This window comes from Rhipicephalus microplus, chromosome 2, assembly GCF_043290135.1.
Source record: "Rhipicephalus microplus isolate Deutch F79 chromosome 2, USDA_Rmic, whole genome shotgun sequence".
NCBI classification, from domain to species: Eukaryota; Metazoa; Arthropoda; class Arachnida; order Ixodida; family Ixodidae; genus Rhipicephalus; species Rhipicephalus microplus.
Genome location: NC_134701.1, coordinates 218584597 through 218603716, shown reverse-complemented (window position 1 = coordinate 218603716; position 19120 = coordinate 218584597). Strand labels below are relative to the sequence as shown.

At 45.1% G+C, this 19120-nt stretch overlaps 1 protein-coding gene across 3 annotated transcripts in view; it reads left to right on the top strand.

Annotated features, from left to right (window-relative positions):
- Nucleotides 1-19120, top strand: part of LOC142774965 (cell adhesion molecule Dscam1-like) — a 492538-nt gene that overhangs the window by 92887 nt on the left and 380531 nt on the right. For all 3 annotated transcript variants that reach the window (XR_012886599.1, XM_075876112.1, XM_075876103.1), the window contains exon 2: nucleotides 17141-17464. Coding sequence is in view for 2 of the 3 variants with exons in the window: in XM_075876112.1 (XP_075732227.1) it covers nucleotides 17141-17464 (324 nt within the window). In the remaining variant the exon portion in view is untranslated. The remainder of the gene's footprint in view (nucleotides 1-17140; nucleotides 17465-19120) is intronic.

Below are 19120 nucleotides of genomic sequence, written 5' to 3'. Positions count from 1 at the left end.
CAGCCGACGCTAAAAATAACAAGCGCGATGCTAAAAGAGGAGTAAAAGGAACGCACGAAGGCTGCAAATGTTGGTGTGGGGAGAGCTGAGACCTAACTGGATGGAAGGGACATAATATTAAGCGGGCAGGTTTTCCTCCCTTCGGGCCCAACCTCGGATTCTCTCCCATATTCTCCTACTCCCTCCTTTGCTCACTAGGAGCTCCCCTTTTTCCCCGCTATATATATGCCAAGACAAGCGCAAGCAAAGGCGATTGCCGGCCAGAGACCGGGTTTTTCACGCTCGGACTGCGAAGCACCGCATCGTCGCGAAATCCCCTTTTCCCCACGTATATACCCCATCGTCCGTCCCGCCGTTCCTGAGTTAGCCAGACTTCCACCACCCTCTCCCGATCTCACCCAAGCGCCCAGATTGTGCCCGAACGTTTTCGGTTCGGGACGCTGCCAGTTGCTGTCGCCCTCGGGGAAAGAAGTTTGTTTTTTCTTCCAAATCGCATCTTTTCTTTATCACTCTCACTTTCATTATTTGTGTTTATTTTATCTAAACGCCGTCGCTTTTCTACGGCACGGGACAGAAACGCACAACTCTGAGAGCACTGGCCTGTTTGCTTTGTTTCGGCTTAGCGGCACGTACAGTGCTCGGGGGGAGAGAAAGGGCCTCCGGTGCAACAGCCTACGCAGCCACGAGGCAAGCCAGCGAGGAAGGGACCCCAAAATGGCGACGCAAGCTATGCTATGGCGCCTAAGCTCGGCAATTTGTAACGATTCGTATCGAGTCAGCGAGGTGGGATCGCCAGAATCGGTCCACAGCCCAGCCGAGCGGAGAACGGCTGGTGGTCTTCGTCTTCTACCCCACTCTCTTCATCTCAATTTTCTACATTCTGTCTTGCTTTCAGCCCTCTCACTGCGGTCTCGTTTGTGTAGTTGGCGTCCTCCCTCGAACTGGTATCGTCGTTTACCGCTCAACACATTTACAGTGTTTACTTCGCATTGCTTGTAATGCGAGGTGAAGTGCCTGCTCCTTCCACATATATATATATACATATATATATATATATATATTACAGTGTTTACTTCGCATTGCTTGTAATGCGAGGTGAAGTGCCTGCTCCTTCCACATATATATATATATCGTTGCGAAACTCGGCCACCGCGAGATATTTCTGAAACTAGACAATTTAAACGCGCGGCTCGGTCCCAGCTGCATCTGCCTTGTTAGTCTCTGGGCGTGAAATCGAGTCCGGTCGTCGAAACGAGAAACGAGAATACACCCGCAGGGGCCACTTTAATGTTGTCCGTGATGAAAAAACAAACAATAAAAAAGAAATAAAATCCACAAGAGAGAGAAGGCCTATCAGTGAAGAAAGGCAGAGAAAAATCCGTAAAGGCAACAAAATAGGTGTATAGGAAAATGAAAAGTATTTAGAAAAAGCATATATAATAAAATACATAGAACAAGTATACTAGAAAGCTTATAGGAAAACGAAGCGAATTTTCTGCAGGACGTCTGCACCGTGCATCCAATGAATAAGAATGCCGAGGACGCTGTTTGTTATCAAATGTGTAACGGCGGATCTGCTGAAGCTCTACGGGGGGAACGAGAAGATTTATGGAGCCCTTTACAACTTTCCTATTGCGCAATCATTTCCATTGAGCATGATCTCAATTTGCTTCGGTCGAATGAGTACCGATGCTGCATTTCTTGTATAACTATTTATGTTTTACAACGTATTACTCACTGCAGGAGGCACTGCTGATTTTCTACGATTTGTTCGCTTAGGTATTCGCACAGCTATGTAAGCGTTATTGTCAAACATTTCAGTTTTTTTTTTTGTTGCGATAGCAATAATATGAATACACTCGGCAGATGTTTGCAATTGCCGTCACAATTCCGTTCCAGATATGTATACTCATGTATATACATCAAGAAGGTGCAAAGAAGAAATCTAACAGTGGCTTGCTTTGCTATGCCAGGATATACGTGGTGGGAGCTAAGGGGCCGCCGCTAAGTTTAATGTTTCACGCATAGCAATAATTACCAGCGTCATGTATTTCACATACCGCAGTGTATCACACACTCTCCGCACATATCCAAACGCATTGTTTACGAAGTTCATCTCGAAGGTCCGGGTCGTACTGGCGCTTTTTCTGAATTTCAACGTATGGTCAGTAAAACATCCTCCTGGCGACACCGCTTTGCTAGTCATTCCTCCCTTAGCTCCAATGTCTCCGCAGCTCGTTTAGCCTTCTGTTTGTCCTTCCTACGCTCAACCGCTCATTTCCAGGCAACTACTTTGACATCCGATGAGTTTTCTCCGCTCTTCTGTGCCAATGAGCAGAAATCTTGCTCTCCTTTTCCATGGCTATATCCTGTAGGCAAACACTCCGCTATATGAATTTGGCACCATGGCAGACGCTACCGCAGAGAGTAGCGTGGCTTGAGGGGCATGAGCCACGGTGTACGATCAGAATGTGTCTGCCGCGGCTATGACGTCACTCCTCTGCTATGCGCACACCGGCGAGGTACGCGCACACACTGCTCCTGGCGCGCGCGCAGCACATCTCTTGTACGTGCACGCGAAACCGCTTCGGCTGGGCCAGGGTAGCTGAAACTACAAAAGACGAAAAAAAATCTCGAGGCGCCCGACTGGGGATTCGAACTCGCTCCGCAGCGCACTGCGTTAAGGCCCGACTGCACGTGCCCGTTGAAGCGCGTGGCTTTTTGGCGCGACGTCGCTTAGTTTCCCTGTGAAGAGAAGGCACGGAGCGACACGAATCTGGGCTCAGATTAGTGTAGCCACGCAACAACTCTCTCCAGAAAGAAACGGTGCGACGCCGCGTCAAAAAGCCACGCGATGACGCGCTGCAACGCGTGTGTGTGGTCAGGCCTTAAGACTACTCGGCCACGTGCCATGCTTGCAGAAGAGTAGCAAACACCAGCAATTTTATTGCACCTATTTGCGCAGGGAGTACACATACCGCGGAGCAGCTGAAGCGTGTTTGCTATCACGCAGACATCGACATCTTATTTATATTTGAAAAACTAACCTTGAGATGCGCACGGAAAACTGGTCCCTCTGCGTGCCTATTCGTGTTGACAAACGAAAAAAAAAACACCAAAAGCTATACACTGCTCACACCTTACACACACCTTGTTGCTGGCGCCACCACGTGGCTAGAGACATTATGGCGTCATTCCACGGGCCACACTTAAAAATAAAACAGAAAAAAAATTGACGGATACAATGAACTTTGAAAATCGATATTATGCGAAGCGTGCGCAGGGAAGTTGACTGGTGTAAACTTTTCGTTGAGTGAAATGTTACGAAGTAACACTGACGATGTGTACAAATGCTGTACGTATAGACTATTGTTGAGCATTCACATATGTGCATAACCAGTTGTTTACAATTGCGTAACGATGCGAACAGCAGCTTGGGTGTTAGCAACACCTGAAACGGTAAGCTCATATGTAGCGCTCGTGCTCGCGAGCATGTTAGCACTGAACACTGTAACAAAAAACAACTTCAGTGGATGGCACTCAACTAGTATTGATGTTAACCCGACATGACGGTTTTATCATGGGATTACGTATGTACTGCTTATAAAAACTGAATTGCCAGCCCTGCATCCACAAAATCTTTTGTGAGCTAGCGTAGGGCCCACTATGCGTCTGTAAGGGCAACACGCGAACCTACGCAGCTCTTAAATTTGGGTAGGATTATGCTGTTGATGATGAATAAATATGTCAGAGTGCTTTGTAATGAGTGCGCTTTTTCAACGACCATTCGTTGCTCAATTTATATTTTTCACGCCTGGTCAGCTATGTTTCTGCTAGCAAATTATCATGCGTTAATGTGACTTTAATTAGATCACCATTATACGGTGATTTTTAAGCAGTTCCTACTGATCTCGTGGTTCTATGACCTTCTTGCCATGCAAGTGGCAAGGGTTTGATCCTCCTTAGAACCGGGAAATTATGCTGTATTTCATTTGCATATTTGTCAATTTTTTAGGTGGAAGACAAGATGATTTTTTGCTTCCAACCAACGACGCCCACGCTGACGCCGGAATCACTCCAAAAAGAGCTTTAATGCTTTCGCTTTATATTAGGAGCGTCAGGTTGTGCGCCACTGACACTTGCAGCGCATCGCTGGAACAAAAAGGCTCAACTGGGACAGTTGTTAGTTCCCGCCAGTCCTGTGTATTTCTGTGCGTTGTCTTCGAGCATTCTTCTTTGTTGTTCATCAAGAAGCTGCAGGCATCAAGCTATTGGTTGCTTTTTGTGTGAAATTTCAATTTCTCGCTAACGCATTCACTACGTAGCTCTTGTCACGAAACTGACTTTTTGTAATTTAACGAAGCCACTCTGAATCTAAACATAAACCCGCATGTTTAAAAACAAGGAGAGAGGTACAGGAGTGTTCAAAAATGCCTAGGCCACGATGCGTTACGATTACGTGAGATAATGGCGTGGAAATTTTTGAACCCACTTTTACATGGAAAATGGAAAGCAGGCTTCAAAAAGAAAGAAAACGAAACTACAAAGACAAAGTTTTAGCTATTATAACCGCATTTATTGACTTGAAAGGGCTTAAGATTCCTGAACAAATTATAATAGCAAACGGTGGAAAACCGCAGTGAATGTTTTCATGTTTTCTGTGGCAGTTAGACCAAGCTCTGTGCTACTGATATTAGTCGCCTATCCAACACAATCCATACGTGCAGTTATTCTAACTCGTAGTTTGACAGCATGGTGTATGTGATGTTACGCTTACGTGCCAAGCATTACATCTAAGTCCTCGTGTCAAGAGTAGAGCGCGCATGTCAACTAATCAGTTATTATCTCCTCCAATTTCTTCTATACCCTATGACGACCAGAGAGACAAAGCTAGAGAGAATTATTTTAATTAAGAGGTGGAACTGTTTGGCTTTTCGCCTGACATGCCACTTCTGGTGTTGCATGATGATTATGATATATACAGTAATAAACACATAACGCATGCAGCCAGGCATGTAGACTACACTGTGTGCAATGTTTCATTCCGGTTTGTGGCCCCGGTATAACACGCTTGAGTGGCTTGCAAAGAACTACTTCTAGCTTGTCATAAATGAATCAATCAATTTATTGTACTTAGTAAAAATTTTACATAGTGATAATATAGAGAAGAAGGTTCCGAAGTGAAACTCAGCAATATGACCTCATTTTAAATATAAATATGAAATATTGGTTACAGCATACAAAACATACGCATTACAAAATTGGAAAATATAAAAGATTGAAGTTCAACAAAAATAAATAAACAGAAAAACTAACACACAAAGGTAGCAAAAAACTAGGTTATCAATAACAATCCCATGAACAAGATTACACAGATTCTTAAAAATTTAAGATTGAAGGAACGTTCTCCTATTTTTTTTTATTTCGTATATCTTTAGTCTCGATTTCGATGGGTATAAAATCCCAAACAGTGATGGATGAGTAAAAGATGCTCTACTTGCCATAATTAATACTTAGCTCAGGTAAGACAAAGTTGTTACTGCTTGCAAACCATGTAGTAATATTATTTGTTAGATGATCGTGGTATAACGCCATCGCATCGACTGATGTTAATTTTTTTAATAATAGTTGGATTAGGCTATACACAATGTTTTTCTAAACCAAAAGAATGCAGTTAGATTGTGAAAGATTCGTGGCTTTGTGGTTAAAAGCACTGGACGTAATTATTAAAATAGCTGGTTTTTGCTGTACTTGTAGTGAATGTAGATGTGCGATGCAAGTATTTCCCCAACATATAATGCAGTAAGTAATGTAGTAATGGACAAATAAATAATCCAACGATAGTAAAATGTCATGCTTGAATACGTATCGTGATTTCAAAAGTACTCGGATCCCGTAGGCCATTTTTCGTTTTACTTTAAATATGTGTTTAGTAAACTTTAGGTGGTTGTCTAGTTATACGCATAGATAATTGCACGTTAAAGTTGACAGAATAGAAGTGTGTCCAAGATATATAAAAGGAATGGAAGGAAGCATCCAGCGGTTAGACGGGAATAATACAAATTTAGTTTTTAATGTGTTGGGGAGGTTGCTATATTTTCCTGACATTGCAAAAAAAATGTGCCACACAACGTGAACATTCGACCCCAAAGCAACTGTTACTTATATAACATTAGCTTGCGTTCAATGCTACCACAACACCTTTCTAAGCCCCACCCTTCCGCTACCTCTTCTGACAACGTGATAACGATAACAAGGTTTCGGGGTTTTACATCTCAACCATTACTATGAGATATCGAGAGATGACACGTTGTGCGGCACTTCGAACATTTCGACTACCCGAGGTTTCTTCGCGTGCACCTGAATTACGTTGTGCCCCCCCCCTCCCTCCTCACCTTCACTAGGCAATGTGGCAACGGCGGTCAACACTCATTCCTGCGACAGAGTGAATAGGCAAGCACCACGATTGCTTGACTAGCATGGCTGGTATTCTTACAAATCTAGCCGAAGAATCCTTTTACAAAATTTTCCCGACTATTTGCTTGATTTTTTCGAACACACACAAGCATTACGAACTTGTTATACATTATCATGGCATCAATTATTTTACGCCACAAACTCGTTCCGTAGACGTCTGTTTAAAATGGTTCGTCCCACAGGTAACGATCACAGAGAGTTCATCCTGATCTTGCTATACCGCGAACAAATGATTTTTCATAGAACCGGTTTGTACTCCGTATGCATTATTTACGACCACGGTTTTTTCACTTAGCGAGTTAGGCAATATTGGTGATGTTAAAAATGGGGATTTTGAGGCCCATGCGCCCTCAGGAGGCAAAAAAGTGGTAGAAATATATAGTAAAAATAATAAAATTCAGAGATAAATTGCTTTACATGCTTCGTATTTCGGCTGCTTTATTTAGTATGGCTGTTACAGTAACTGAAACAACATTTATTTCCCACAACGTAATCAAAATTGTTTCGTATATACAGCTATTTATTGATGCGTTAATAGCGAAAGTGAACTCAGTAGAGTAGAAAACAAAGTGTACCGGCTGTTTTGATCGATTCGAGTACAGTAACGCCGACAAAATAATTCTCTGAGTGTTAGCGGCAGACAATCTTTTTTTTTAATGTAATAAGTTCAACTATAGTGTATTGTACCGATTTATCTGTGAGCCGCTTCGAAACCATCTACGTTCTGTGATCCCAGCTTTCCAGAACGCCGGGCTATGGCAAAAGAGAAGTTCCGTGTTTTTTTTTTTTTTTTTCAGTTTCTTGAGTTCTAAGGAAACTCATCTTTGGGAAGCTATAAAAACATCCAGGTAAAGTCAACGGCTAGCTCAACTTTTCAAAGCAGAACGCAAGAACTCTCTGGTGAAAACTGTTGAGAAAGCACGCTATAAACAGAGTCGATAGACCAAATGCGCTTACAAATTGAGGAATAAACGGGATCAATGTTTTTGGCAGATTCTAAACGCACGGATACCGTGGAAAGCTTTCGGTTTTATTTTTTTTTTGCCTTTTCATATTTTTGGGGTAAAAAGGAAACTTTATAAAACGATCTGAGTTTTGCCTTGTTACGTGTTCTAGAAGATGATCTTTTTTTTTACTTTTAATTCTTTCTTTCAGCATTTTTCTATTCGTACCATTCACAAAAAAATGCACTGGTACTCTGGTAGAACTGAGTACTCAGAAGCCGCTGAAAAAAGATAACCGAGAATACGCAAAAAAATACAGGTTTACGATAATATTTAAGGACATTAACGAGCGGCCGCATGGAATTGTTTATATATATTTGGTATGCTCTACCGGTCACACCACGTAACTAGAACGAAGGTATAAAAGAAAACAGTTTCCCGAAATTGAATGAGAGCTCTTTAAATAACAGTGTTATTTTTGACAATAATAAACAAGTATGATCAATTGAAAAGTTTCAATATTCGTTTAAGTGCGTTTTATTACGTTGTGGAGGGCATGTCGAACAACCTATGTAGCTTTCCGGCGATGTATCTGCTAGATAAATTTCCACATTATTATTTCGGGCACATGCATAAACAGCTCGTGCCCCGTTGCTTGGAGGTATATCGCTAATTTATAACATGCTCTGACGATTCCTTTCGTTGCTACGCTGCGAAGTCAACCCCACTAGTACTAAGCCATTGGAAGTCCCAGCAATGGCGATCATCTTTGACCGGACATGGTGGTCTAGTAATTATGATGCTAGATCTGCTGACCAGTAGGTTTTAAACCATGTGAAACTAAGTTCAGCATACCACTCCGTATTTCCGCCAAACAACCTTACTTATCTAGCTAGATTAGTTTTGTAATACTGTTTACCTTTCTAAGACGTGGTACTCAGAATTGTGATGGGACACCATTGCCGTTGTACGTAACACAACTAACATATTCACATACCTTCATTTTCCCGGAAACCTGACTGCAGCCTACGTCTCCCATTGTAAGCTCGTTTTATGCAGCAAATTATCAATGATTCGAGTTCATTGCCTCCTAATGAATTGTATTGCATATGATCGTCCTATTTGCTCACACGTTGAACACACTTCATCAGGTTGCACCAGAAAAAGACGTTCAAACTACATCCGCATTGAATGGAGGATTTACTGCCGAAGTAAGATAGTAAAAGTTGTGTGATTCATTTTGTATGTACCGTATAAGAGACCAGACCACTGTTTGTGCCTCACTTTTTTGAGCCTGATGATCGGCTTTCATTTACGTGCTCAAACATTTAAGCTGCCGTCATGAAGTACAAACACTGAACTCAAAGGCAAGGCTTCAAAATTGAACAGAATTGTGAATCATCAGGATTGCTTATGAAGCATTTTTACGATAGGATATACGCCTCATTTTTTTTTCTCTCAGACAGCTCTCATTCTTTTAGCAAATAGTTTTTGATGCTGCTGACTAGTCGCCAAAATTGTAGCTTATGCATATTTGCTAGTAGTACTGTCACGTGGTATGACGTGGCAGTAAAGAACGCAGTGGCAGAAATTCTAGTCGCTGTCACGTCCGTAAAAATTGCGTGACCTGAACAAAAACGTCACGCATGACGTCACACCAGAGCCAACACTTAAACGAAAGGTAAAGTTTCTGCCTAGCGTTGCAGAAGCGCTGATATTTTGCTATAAAATCAATGGCAAACCACTGTCACGGGAGGCCTGTAGCCCATGCCATGCCGCTTCACGGTCCTCACTATTATGCGAGCATCACTACTGCCAGAGGTAGAGTGAAGAGAGACATACCGCTGCACCAGTGGCTTCACATGCTACGTTTCTGCTCAGGCCATACGACGCGAACTTATGTGACAACGACCGAAACTTTCCCCTACTGCGTGTTCACGTATTCTTTAGCATGCAGAAACATGCTACGCAGGAAGGCGCAGGAAGTGCAATGCAGTTCGCGAAGGGAAGCTTGAATGCTAGAGACCCGCGTACTGATCGACGTCAGTGCGCGTTAAAGAATACTAAAAAGTAAAAACAGCTGGAGCCCTCGACGACGGCGGGCCTCATAACCGTGCTGTGGTTTTTGCTCGTTCAATCCTGGAGTAAGCCTTCGAAAAATTCAAACAAGGCCTATTCGGCAGCAAATAGACAAAGTTCTGTGGTGACGGCGATTGTAATATTCGAAAAGATAGAACCCGTAGTTACGTATATCTACTGTGCGATCTTCCAAGTGAGTGCGCGCAGACGTTAATATGATGGGTCCATCACTCTGGGAAGGGCGAGACGCCACGCAACAAGATAAAAATAAAGAAATGTGATAACAAGCAGTCGGTGAAGGGAGCCAGCCGAGCGTGGAAGCACACACGAAAAAAAAAGCTATGCTTGTCATTTCGTGTTAGTTGAAGGTGAGCAATCAGTCGACTGTAGCGCACTATGTTCACTGAATCGTGGTGTGGGTTTCCATGCAATGGGTGCCATTGTAACGCATAATGCTTACTGGTTAGCAATATTAAGATAGTCGGTATAAAAAATGAGTTGTCTCTCTGTGCGTGGTCATACTAAGATGCACGAACCGTTGCAGCACATTGCGCAATTAGGGTGGGCACTAGGTGAAGTAAACTGCGATTGCAAGCACAAGTGAGCATGATCGACTCCAACGATGGCGAAATAACAGGCCAACACGTGCACTGGCACTTGCTTTGCTAGAACAAAACGTACTTACGCTAAATAATTGGCAAAATGTGAGAGCACAGCGAAAATTCAAGCGGAAACGTTTCTCTCGTCAATTCGATGCATCAAATTCATACCAGCCCGCTTCAAGTAGTCGCCGAGATAACACAAATTTGGCGTTCCCCTCAAAATGATGATTCTACCACAAAAAAACAAGACGGAGGTGTCCAAGAACAGAACACGAGCGAACAGCAGACTCATCAGCAATAAACTTACACTACGCAGCTTCGACCGAATTTATTTCATTTGTAACGTACACGTTAGCATAAGCACTTTATCCTCACTGGATTCAATGCACTTCTTTGTAGAGTTTACGTCGAGCGTGTCGAGTACTTTTCATTCATCCTGTCATGAATTCCGCTCGTTAAGAACCACGTTTTTATAGATTACACAGATGGCAATGTTTTGACAGAAGCAGCGTATGTACTACGCTGTCTAAACGCTATGTGCGTCCATAGGCGAGCACACAGCTGCCTTTTACCAATACCCACGTGCACGTCCTAAAACAAAGTTGTGGCTAAAGACAAGGCAACCGATGGCATATTTCTGAAGAGCGTCAGCCGCAATAGCTTCGAGCAAGTAGCATAAAACCGTTGAGAAAGTCAACTGCCACTACAGTAAGTGAATTGGTAGTGCTTGCAAGATGAGAAGTCCACTCACTGTTACGTAGGTGTCCTTTCAGACAAGCAGCCATCACGGACAACGAGGGCAGATGCTGACGCCGTCTAAGCACACGGACAATGTTCAGAGAAAATTGTTTATAGCAGCACTGTCGCCTACGAAAAGTGCCAGGAGAGTGGGCAACTTCAGTCGCGCACGGATCTAATTGGTTTGGCACTGTGCCGACCGCGATAAGATGGTGGGCCAGAAACGCGAAGGTCAATACGCCCGGCGGCTATCTCGTGAAATCTCGCGAAACCTTTGCGTCAATGTGCTTCCGTCATCACCTGCAGCCACCTGCCATCTTCAACATGCTGTTTCAGAGTGCTCTCGCGAGCGACGTTGTGTTCGGATGTTTGAAAGGGAGCGTGCGCTTCGCGTTCGGCTGGTTCATTTCGATCGCTCCCATCTCTCGTCGTGTGCTTTGAGCTGCTCCGAGCCCTTTCGACGGTGCAGTTCGAGCGCTTCCTGTCGAATTGTGACAAACAGCGCGATGGTTATGGCGGCGTCATATCAAGTGATCGCGTCGTCTGGCATCTGCGTAGTTTTGTCAGCATATCAAATTAGCCTGTTTAGGCGCTGAGCTGACGCCATCTCCTTTGTTAACCTACCGGGAGACCAGCGGCGAAGTATACGACGGCGATGACGACGTAAGCCATGCCGGCGACCAGGAATTCACCCAGCTGAACTTTCCCTTGTTGACGGCTTGTTTTATCCGCGCGTGGTCCATTTTGTTTCAGAGCATGGGAAACTTCGGCTTGGCTTCGACGCAGCTTCTACATGAAAATAGACTTTCGCTGTAAGCACGTGTTTCCTCCTGTTGCGGTTTTCCTCCGGCAATGAGTTCGGCTCGAGCGTTGGTACTTTGCCTGGAGTGCGAGCATTGCCGTATCCGTTCACCTCTGAGACGTAGGGCAGAGGTGATCAAGACGATACCAGCAGTGTAAAACTTACGTACAGTCGGGTGCGATTTGAAGGTTATCACGCGAGCGTCGACCAGCCATGCATCCAGAGGCCCTAGCGGAACGTTTAGGAAGAATAAAACTCAAGATTTCGCTTTCTTCTCTCCCTAGTTAGCTGTTATATGCTACGGCAATTACCCCGTTGACGAACTGGTCCCCACCCCTCTTTTTTTTCTATTCTAAGTGTTCCATTCGTTGCGATCAAGCGTAACTGGGTAGGCTGTTATCTTTCCGCACGACAACAATGTTGGTGGGAAAGCTCTTGTCAACCTTCATTTGAGTGACGTGCTATGTCGTGCAAAATATAAGCATCGCATCGTAATACTGACTTCACCAGCCAATAGAATTGTGCCAAACGTTTTCGCACAGGGGTGTCAATGCTGCAACGCTGGATGTAACCCCAGACCACATGTCGCAAAAAAAATGCCTCGACGGCTTACATTAGAGGAACGCCATGAAATTATTTCTTTGGGAAGGTTTATGTCCCAGCGAGAGATTTTCCGTAAGCTGAACCGGCCACAGTAGACAATCAACTGCATTCTTCGAGCATTTTACTAGGAAAACCACTTGGAAGATGCACCACACCAAAGAAGGCCTAGAAAAACAACTGAGGAGGAAGATGCCTTTATAATAGCTGCCATGGTCAAAGACCCTTTCTCGACAACAAAGAAAATTAAAGAAGAGCTTGGCCTTTCCCTGAGCCTTTCGGCTATCTGATGAAGACTTCGTGCTGCCGGTCTGAAAAGCGACGTGGCGGCTAGAAAGCCGCTTTTGACCAGTGAACATCGAAGGAAACGTTTGGACTTCGTGCGTCAGCACGAACATCAGAGGTCTGAAGACTGGCAGCAGGTCATCTTTAGTGATGAATCGACGTTCACCTCTTGCTGGAACCAGTGACTTCGTGTTTGGAGAGTCCGTGGCAGCCCGTGAGGTTTATATTTCTTCTCTTTCCTCTCTCTCTCTCATCTTTATGCCCCTTCCCATTCCCCCAGCGTAGGGTAGCAAACCGGGCATGTGCCTGGTTAACCTCCCTGCCTTCCCTCTTGTTGTTTATCCCTCCCGTCAATCGTTTCACGCAGACAGCGGTTCGGCACCGCTCTTAGGTTTAGGAGCGTACTCATAATCATCACAATCCGCAGCAGCATCACCCTGACTAACCTAACTGCAGCAAAGATCTCTCCCATACTACTCTAGATAACCCGGTCCTGTTGCCGGCCATGGTCCCGTAATTCACTCGGGCTTCTTAATCTCATCTGTCGAACTGATTTTCTGCCGTGCCGAGCTGTGCTTGCCTTTTCTTGCAATCCACTCTGCTACCCTTAGTTACAATGGAGTACCCTTCTCTCTCATTTCATGTTCGGCCCACTTCCCCATTTCGACTAGTCAGAAACTCACGTTTTTCTCTGACCTACTATGCCATTTTTGTGGCTCGACGAAAGGGTTTTTACATAGTTACCACGCTGTGAATGTTTTGCGTAGAAAACGAATTTATAGCTTTTAGTGCAGGTACGAGCATGAAAACATTCGCAGTGTCTGTGCAAGCGGGCGTGTATCGGTCAACGTCTGGGGCGCAATAACATATGCCGGTCTGGGTCCGCTCTTCCGCATCCCCGGAAGACTTACGGCGGAAGTCTAAAATGAGATCATCGACGATGTCCGCCTACCTTTCGCCATCAATGGACCATTTCTTGACGGATGCTTTTATTTCCAACACGATGGCTGCCCTGTTTACAACGCATCCACAGTGCAAGAAAATTTAAATGCTTTTGGCACTTCACAGCTCTGCTGGCCTCCTAAAAGCCCCGACCTCAATATCATCGAGAATGTTTGGGGACCAATGAAGGCACGATTGGCTCGCGACAATTTGACAAAAAATGACGCATACACTTTGTGCAAACATGTTGAGATGGAGTGGAATGCTCTTAGACAAGACCCTGATTTGTTGAAATCTCTGTTTGCTCCTATCCCGAAAAGGCTAAACGACGTGAAGGAGAGCTCGGGTGGCGTATCGAAGCATTTATTAGGTTGTAAGCACTAAATGTACTTGTAACAGTGAGTTTAGAGAGACCTCTGAGTTTTTTCGTCTCCAATGAAAAATATTGGATATTAATTTCTGCAATGTCTGCAAAAAAACATCTCATTTTCAGATGTTCCTTTGTTATGATGATATAAGATAAGTCATGCTCTCTCGTCCGAAAATCGCGATGCCCTGAGTCTCTCAAACTTCTCGACGACCGTGAACCAAATATAAATTATGTTTCAAACAATGCTTCTATTTTTTTTGTCAAATACCCGACTCTGCGAAACAAAAAGCAAAATTAAAACTGAAGAAAGCCCGCACCTTATGTAGTCATCACGGGCAGTGTTTGCCACGGCAGCAGTGACGTATTGCACACGCTAGATGCAGCCTTCATGCAGACCGATTACTGATAATAGCGAAGAATGCGTTGCATAAAATACCATTCCCTTCTATTATCGGAAGCCAGTAATGAAAAAAAAGAAATAAAAAACACCTTCCTCGGACGGGAGTGACCGCAGCTTCAGGAACAGCAAAACGAGTGAGGGAAGCTTGCCTACTGCTTCCCTCTCCTGAAAAAAGAATTCTGGCCGTGGCGCTGTTCTCGCTCTTGGTCGACGCTCGCGCGATTACTTTCATATTGCACCAGACTGTACGTGCACAGCTGTGGCAATGCCTCCTCTATTTATTTTTATGAATACCAGTCAGATGTGTTCCATGTATCCGTTCACAACCCTTTCCTCTAGTATTTTCCTGCTCTCGCCCATCAGCTAGCCTTCGCGTGTGATTTGCGGTCATTGGAAAGAGAGCCCATTATGTAGCGCATCACAACGGCAATCATATGAAGTAGTTATTTTGTTCATTTTTGTACAGATTCATGGGGAGACGCCTTAAATTCATCTTGTTTAATGTTGGCTGTCACACTGGCTCTGTAAAAGATTCGGTGTTTCGAGAAAGCTTGTCGCTGTTCGTGGCAATATGCGGGCAACCAACAGGGAAGCGTCTTTGCAACACTACTGAATGCGCTGACATTAAAAGCGCTGTGATGCATCGGCGGCAATGCTTCGAGACACAAGGAAGGAGCCCGAAGGAACAAATCTGACAGACGTATGATATTGGAGTTGGAAACGCGTCCATCTAGTCTTCGGGAGAAAGCACTCGGATGCACGTGTAGCGCAGCATCACGACCACTCCCAGAACCAAGGTGTACCAACGGCTCCCGTTGAGAAGCGCGCGTTTGCACTGGCATTGAAAGAAATAAAAGAGGTGTCACATGGGGACGCTCGTGGGGCTACGAACTAGCAACGGCGCGTGCCGATTGGTCCGACTACGGGCCCGGTGATGCCAATGTCGGTCGATCAGCGTTGTCACGCGACTCCAAGACAGAACATGCCTTATCTCGTGTTACAGTGGCAACCGGTGCTTCGCGGAAGGTTGGCAGAATATAATGGCAGACGGACTTGCCTCTGCGCGTCTGACCGTGATTCACCGCGAACGACCTCGATGAACCAGGTCACCAACAAACCCAAGTGCTTGAAACAGACGCCTGCCTTTTCACGCCACTGACGCCCCACCGCGGTGGTCAGGTGGCTAAGGTACTGAGCTGCTGACCCGCAGGTCACCGGATTGAATCCTGGCTGCGGCGGCTGCATTTAAGATGCAAGATGAAAATGCTTTAGGTCCGTGTGCTCAGATTTGAGTGCACGTCAAAGAACCCCAGGTGGTCGGAATTTCCGGAGCCATACACAACGGCGTCTCTCATATTTATACGGTGCTTTTAGGGCATTAAACCCCACTTATCAATCAACCCACGCCGCTGACTTCTCTTCACACCGCGTGGCCCAATCGGTTTCATTTCGGGCATCCGTGTTTCTATGGCAGTGAGAGAGAAAATCTTTCAACAGCAGCCGATGGCTAGTCAATCCATCGTGAAAAAAAGAAAAGCATCACGGAGCAATTACGTCACTTCTCATTGCCTAGCAACATTTGGCGCATCTGTGTATAGCTCCGCGCTCACTTTCCTATCCCGCTAATTATCCCTTTCCTATCAAATCCAGCCTACTGCGCTACAGTTGTCACTGAACAAGCGGCGCCTTTCCACAGGCGGCGCACTGTTAATCAGTCGTGACTGCGAGTGGCTGCGTGGAAGGAAAAATAGCAGTTCGAAGGCATCAAACTAATTCGCTGTCACATAGGATCGCTGCGTGTATGGCTGTGATAACATCTACAGCAACGCAGCCGGTCAGCTTGGCAAGAAATAAAATTTTGGGGTTTGCGTAGGGGGCTCACGAGTACGAGCGATGAAAGTGTTGGATAAAGGTGCTGTGATGTGTGAGACAAGCAGACGCTTTAAGTTTTTAGCGCTTACTATTATTGCAAATTTGAGCTCGATCAGTGCCGCCAGTAGAGGCCGTGTGCGTGAATTCGTCGCGATATCGTCCAAGCGCCGTAGCGCCACCGTACCAGCCGTCGAGGCCCGTACTTGGATCAAAATACTGTACAGTGTTTGCGTTGCTTGCATTAGTAGCACAAGGTTGAACCAAGCGAAGCTGATTGGCATCTGATCCGAAGGTGAGCACTCCTGGTCACCGCCCAGCATTGTTTCGCTTGTGTCTGATACGGCAATTCCTATACCGAGACTGACTATGCAACCCGTACCGAGAAAAGCTACCAAAACCAGAACATCTGCATCGAGAAATTGGCCGAGGTTAACAAACCGACGTTCCACGTGAGAGCGAAAGCAGAAAATGCCTCGTTGTTGCAGTCGGCACCATCAATGTGCAATTTGACAAGGCAAGAATAAGAAGTGCTTTGAAATGACGTTGTTAATTCTGTGGCAGCAATAACTGGAAAATGTCATCGTTTGTTTCTCTGCAGAAAGGTGATGCGACAATCATGAGACCTTAAATACTTTGATCAATGGAATGTTCGAATTCTAGTGGTACCTTTTCGAAGTTTCTGAACTCGTGCAATTGAGGAGCTTCACTTAGCACTCACGTCGTGTCAGCAATATGCACTTATTTTGCGATGGTGTGCTTTCTTTTTCACCATTTCGGCCTGCGTCATAGGCCAGCTTATTGCTCGCACACCACCTTGCTGCCCTGCTTAGATCTGTCAATTGATGTCCAGTTTTATAGAGATAAAAATTAAAATGTCGTGTTAATAAAACTGGGTAATGATGCACCTTTGGTGGAAATGGGTGGCGGAAGGAGCGCCGTAGAATCGGCAAGGCGTATTTTCTTTCATATAAAAATTAAACTCTTGCTAAACAAAGCCTAATTTTTCTTTCGTATTCTTGTTGCTTGCAGCGCTACCTTCCGACGATCGGCCCACGGGTCCCAGCTTCCTCATGGAACCGCCGAGCCGGGTGACCTTCTACAACAGCACGGGTGCCCTGGTGCCGTGCACAGTGCAGGGAGACCCGAGGCCCGACGTGCACTGGGTGCGAGCTAGCACGGGACTTGCCGTGCGAGACGTCCCGGGCGTGGTGACGTCCCGCGCCGACGGCACGCTGTCCTTCGCGCCGTTCAGAGCCCAGGACTACCGGCAGGACTTGCATGCCGCCACGTACCGGTGCGTGGCGTCCAACGCTGCGGGATCCGTGGGCAGCCGTGACGTTCAAGTCAGAGCCAGTGAGTGCATTACTCTTTACTTTTTCGAAACGGGAGCCAAAAAAAAGCGATCACAAAAATTTTCTATAACTGTGCAACCTATTGCGCACTGTAGACACACTAGATGTCGCACTGAGCCCGGGTGTACAAGATATCACAGTACAAATATGGCACAATTGCTTCATTAAGGAAAGAAATGAAAGCTGGAGGCCCCCCATGTTTTCCACTTCGGTGTCTGGTAGTGGTACTCTTTGATTGACATTGTTTTGTCGCAACGTCGTAACTGATCTCCGGGGCCACGCGAAAAGAAAGGCGCCGTTGATATCTACCTCTCCAAGTGCCGAATGCATTTCAGGTGTGCCAAACGAAACCGTTTTCTTCTCGTACAAACTCGCACAGTTCATTTTCACTAACTATATCACGGCCACTCACTGGTGCGTGCTTAAAACAATATTACCATCAATATTAGGGATGTATATACTGCCGGCTATCGATTACAGCACTGCGAGCGCCTTGACCCTCTTTAGGGTTCAGTTTTCCAAGCTCAATCCTGGCACACCCCTGCTCTAGTATGTTTTAATGCTTCCGTGAAGAAGCGCGAGAACATTTTTGGTCCTAGAGGATTCAAGGCGATGAAACACAACATGTCATTTCATTAGCCGTCTACGCTACTGTAGGTAAAGCCACGCCGCAATGTTGAGGACAGAAAAATCCGGATTACACAGACAAATAACATGCGCTTTGTCTGTGTATTCTCTGTTTTCAATGTTGGTAGTGCTGCTTTACCTGTATACATTTTCTTCTAACTGCCCCCTCCCACCACACACAAGTTTTTTCACTGTGCTACCATAAGAGAAAAAAATCTTGCTGCCCCCCTCCCTTCTGTTAGCCGTATGGGGGTTAAGAGTGGCGCTTGTGACGGGAAGGGCAGTTCTTCTACCAACATATTCATGCCCGTAGAAGCTGAAGAAAGAAAGGAAAGCTCTCATAGACAATTCTGTAATAAATCTGCCAACACGCACAGTCGTCCCTTATTCTTTTTTGTCTTAGCATGACTAGCGCGGTACACGTTTCGTTCAAAAACACTACGGTATTTCTGACCACTAATCGGCACTATATAATTCAAATTCGGTTTGAGATGAGATTTCAGTATTCGCCCTAGCCTCCTGAGTTAATTATCATTCGTATTCAATATAGCTTCCAAGCTGAGCCTGAGACATCTATATCTTAACAGTTATACTTCTAAGACTTTTTTTTTTTCGAATACTCATAAAACGGGAAGTAAGTTGTCGATCAGTTGTGCTTGGAATACAAACATGAATTCCGCTCTTTGCTCAAGCTAAGCGACGAGATGTGATGCGTCGTCAGCCTTCCTTAGGATAAACGAGGGCACCGAACACGCTCGGTCAAGGGGGAAAAGAAATAATAAAAAAAGTAGGACAGCTAGGCGAGCTCTCAAACCAGCTGGTTGTACTCTGTGCTAGGGCAGGGGTTAAGGGGGGCAAGAGTTTTAGAAGAAGGAGAAAAAAATTATAGAAAACAATACGGCAGAGTGACACAGGTTAAAGTCTTTCTCTGCGGCCAATTGAATGCAAGAAACGTGAAACGTAACAATGCTTTGCCTTAACTATATTTGATTCCTTAACCTTCATTTGTCACTTTTCCAACGCTGTGCGT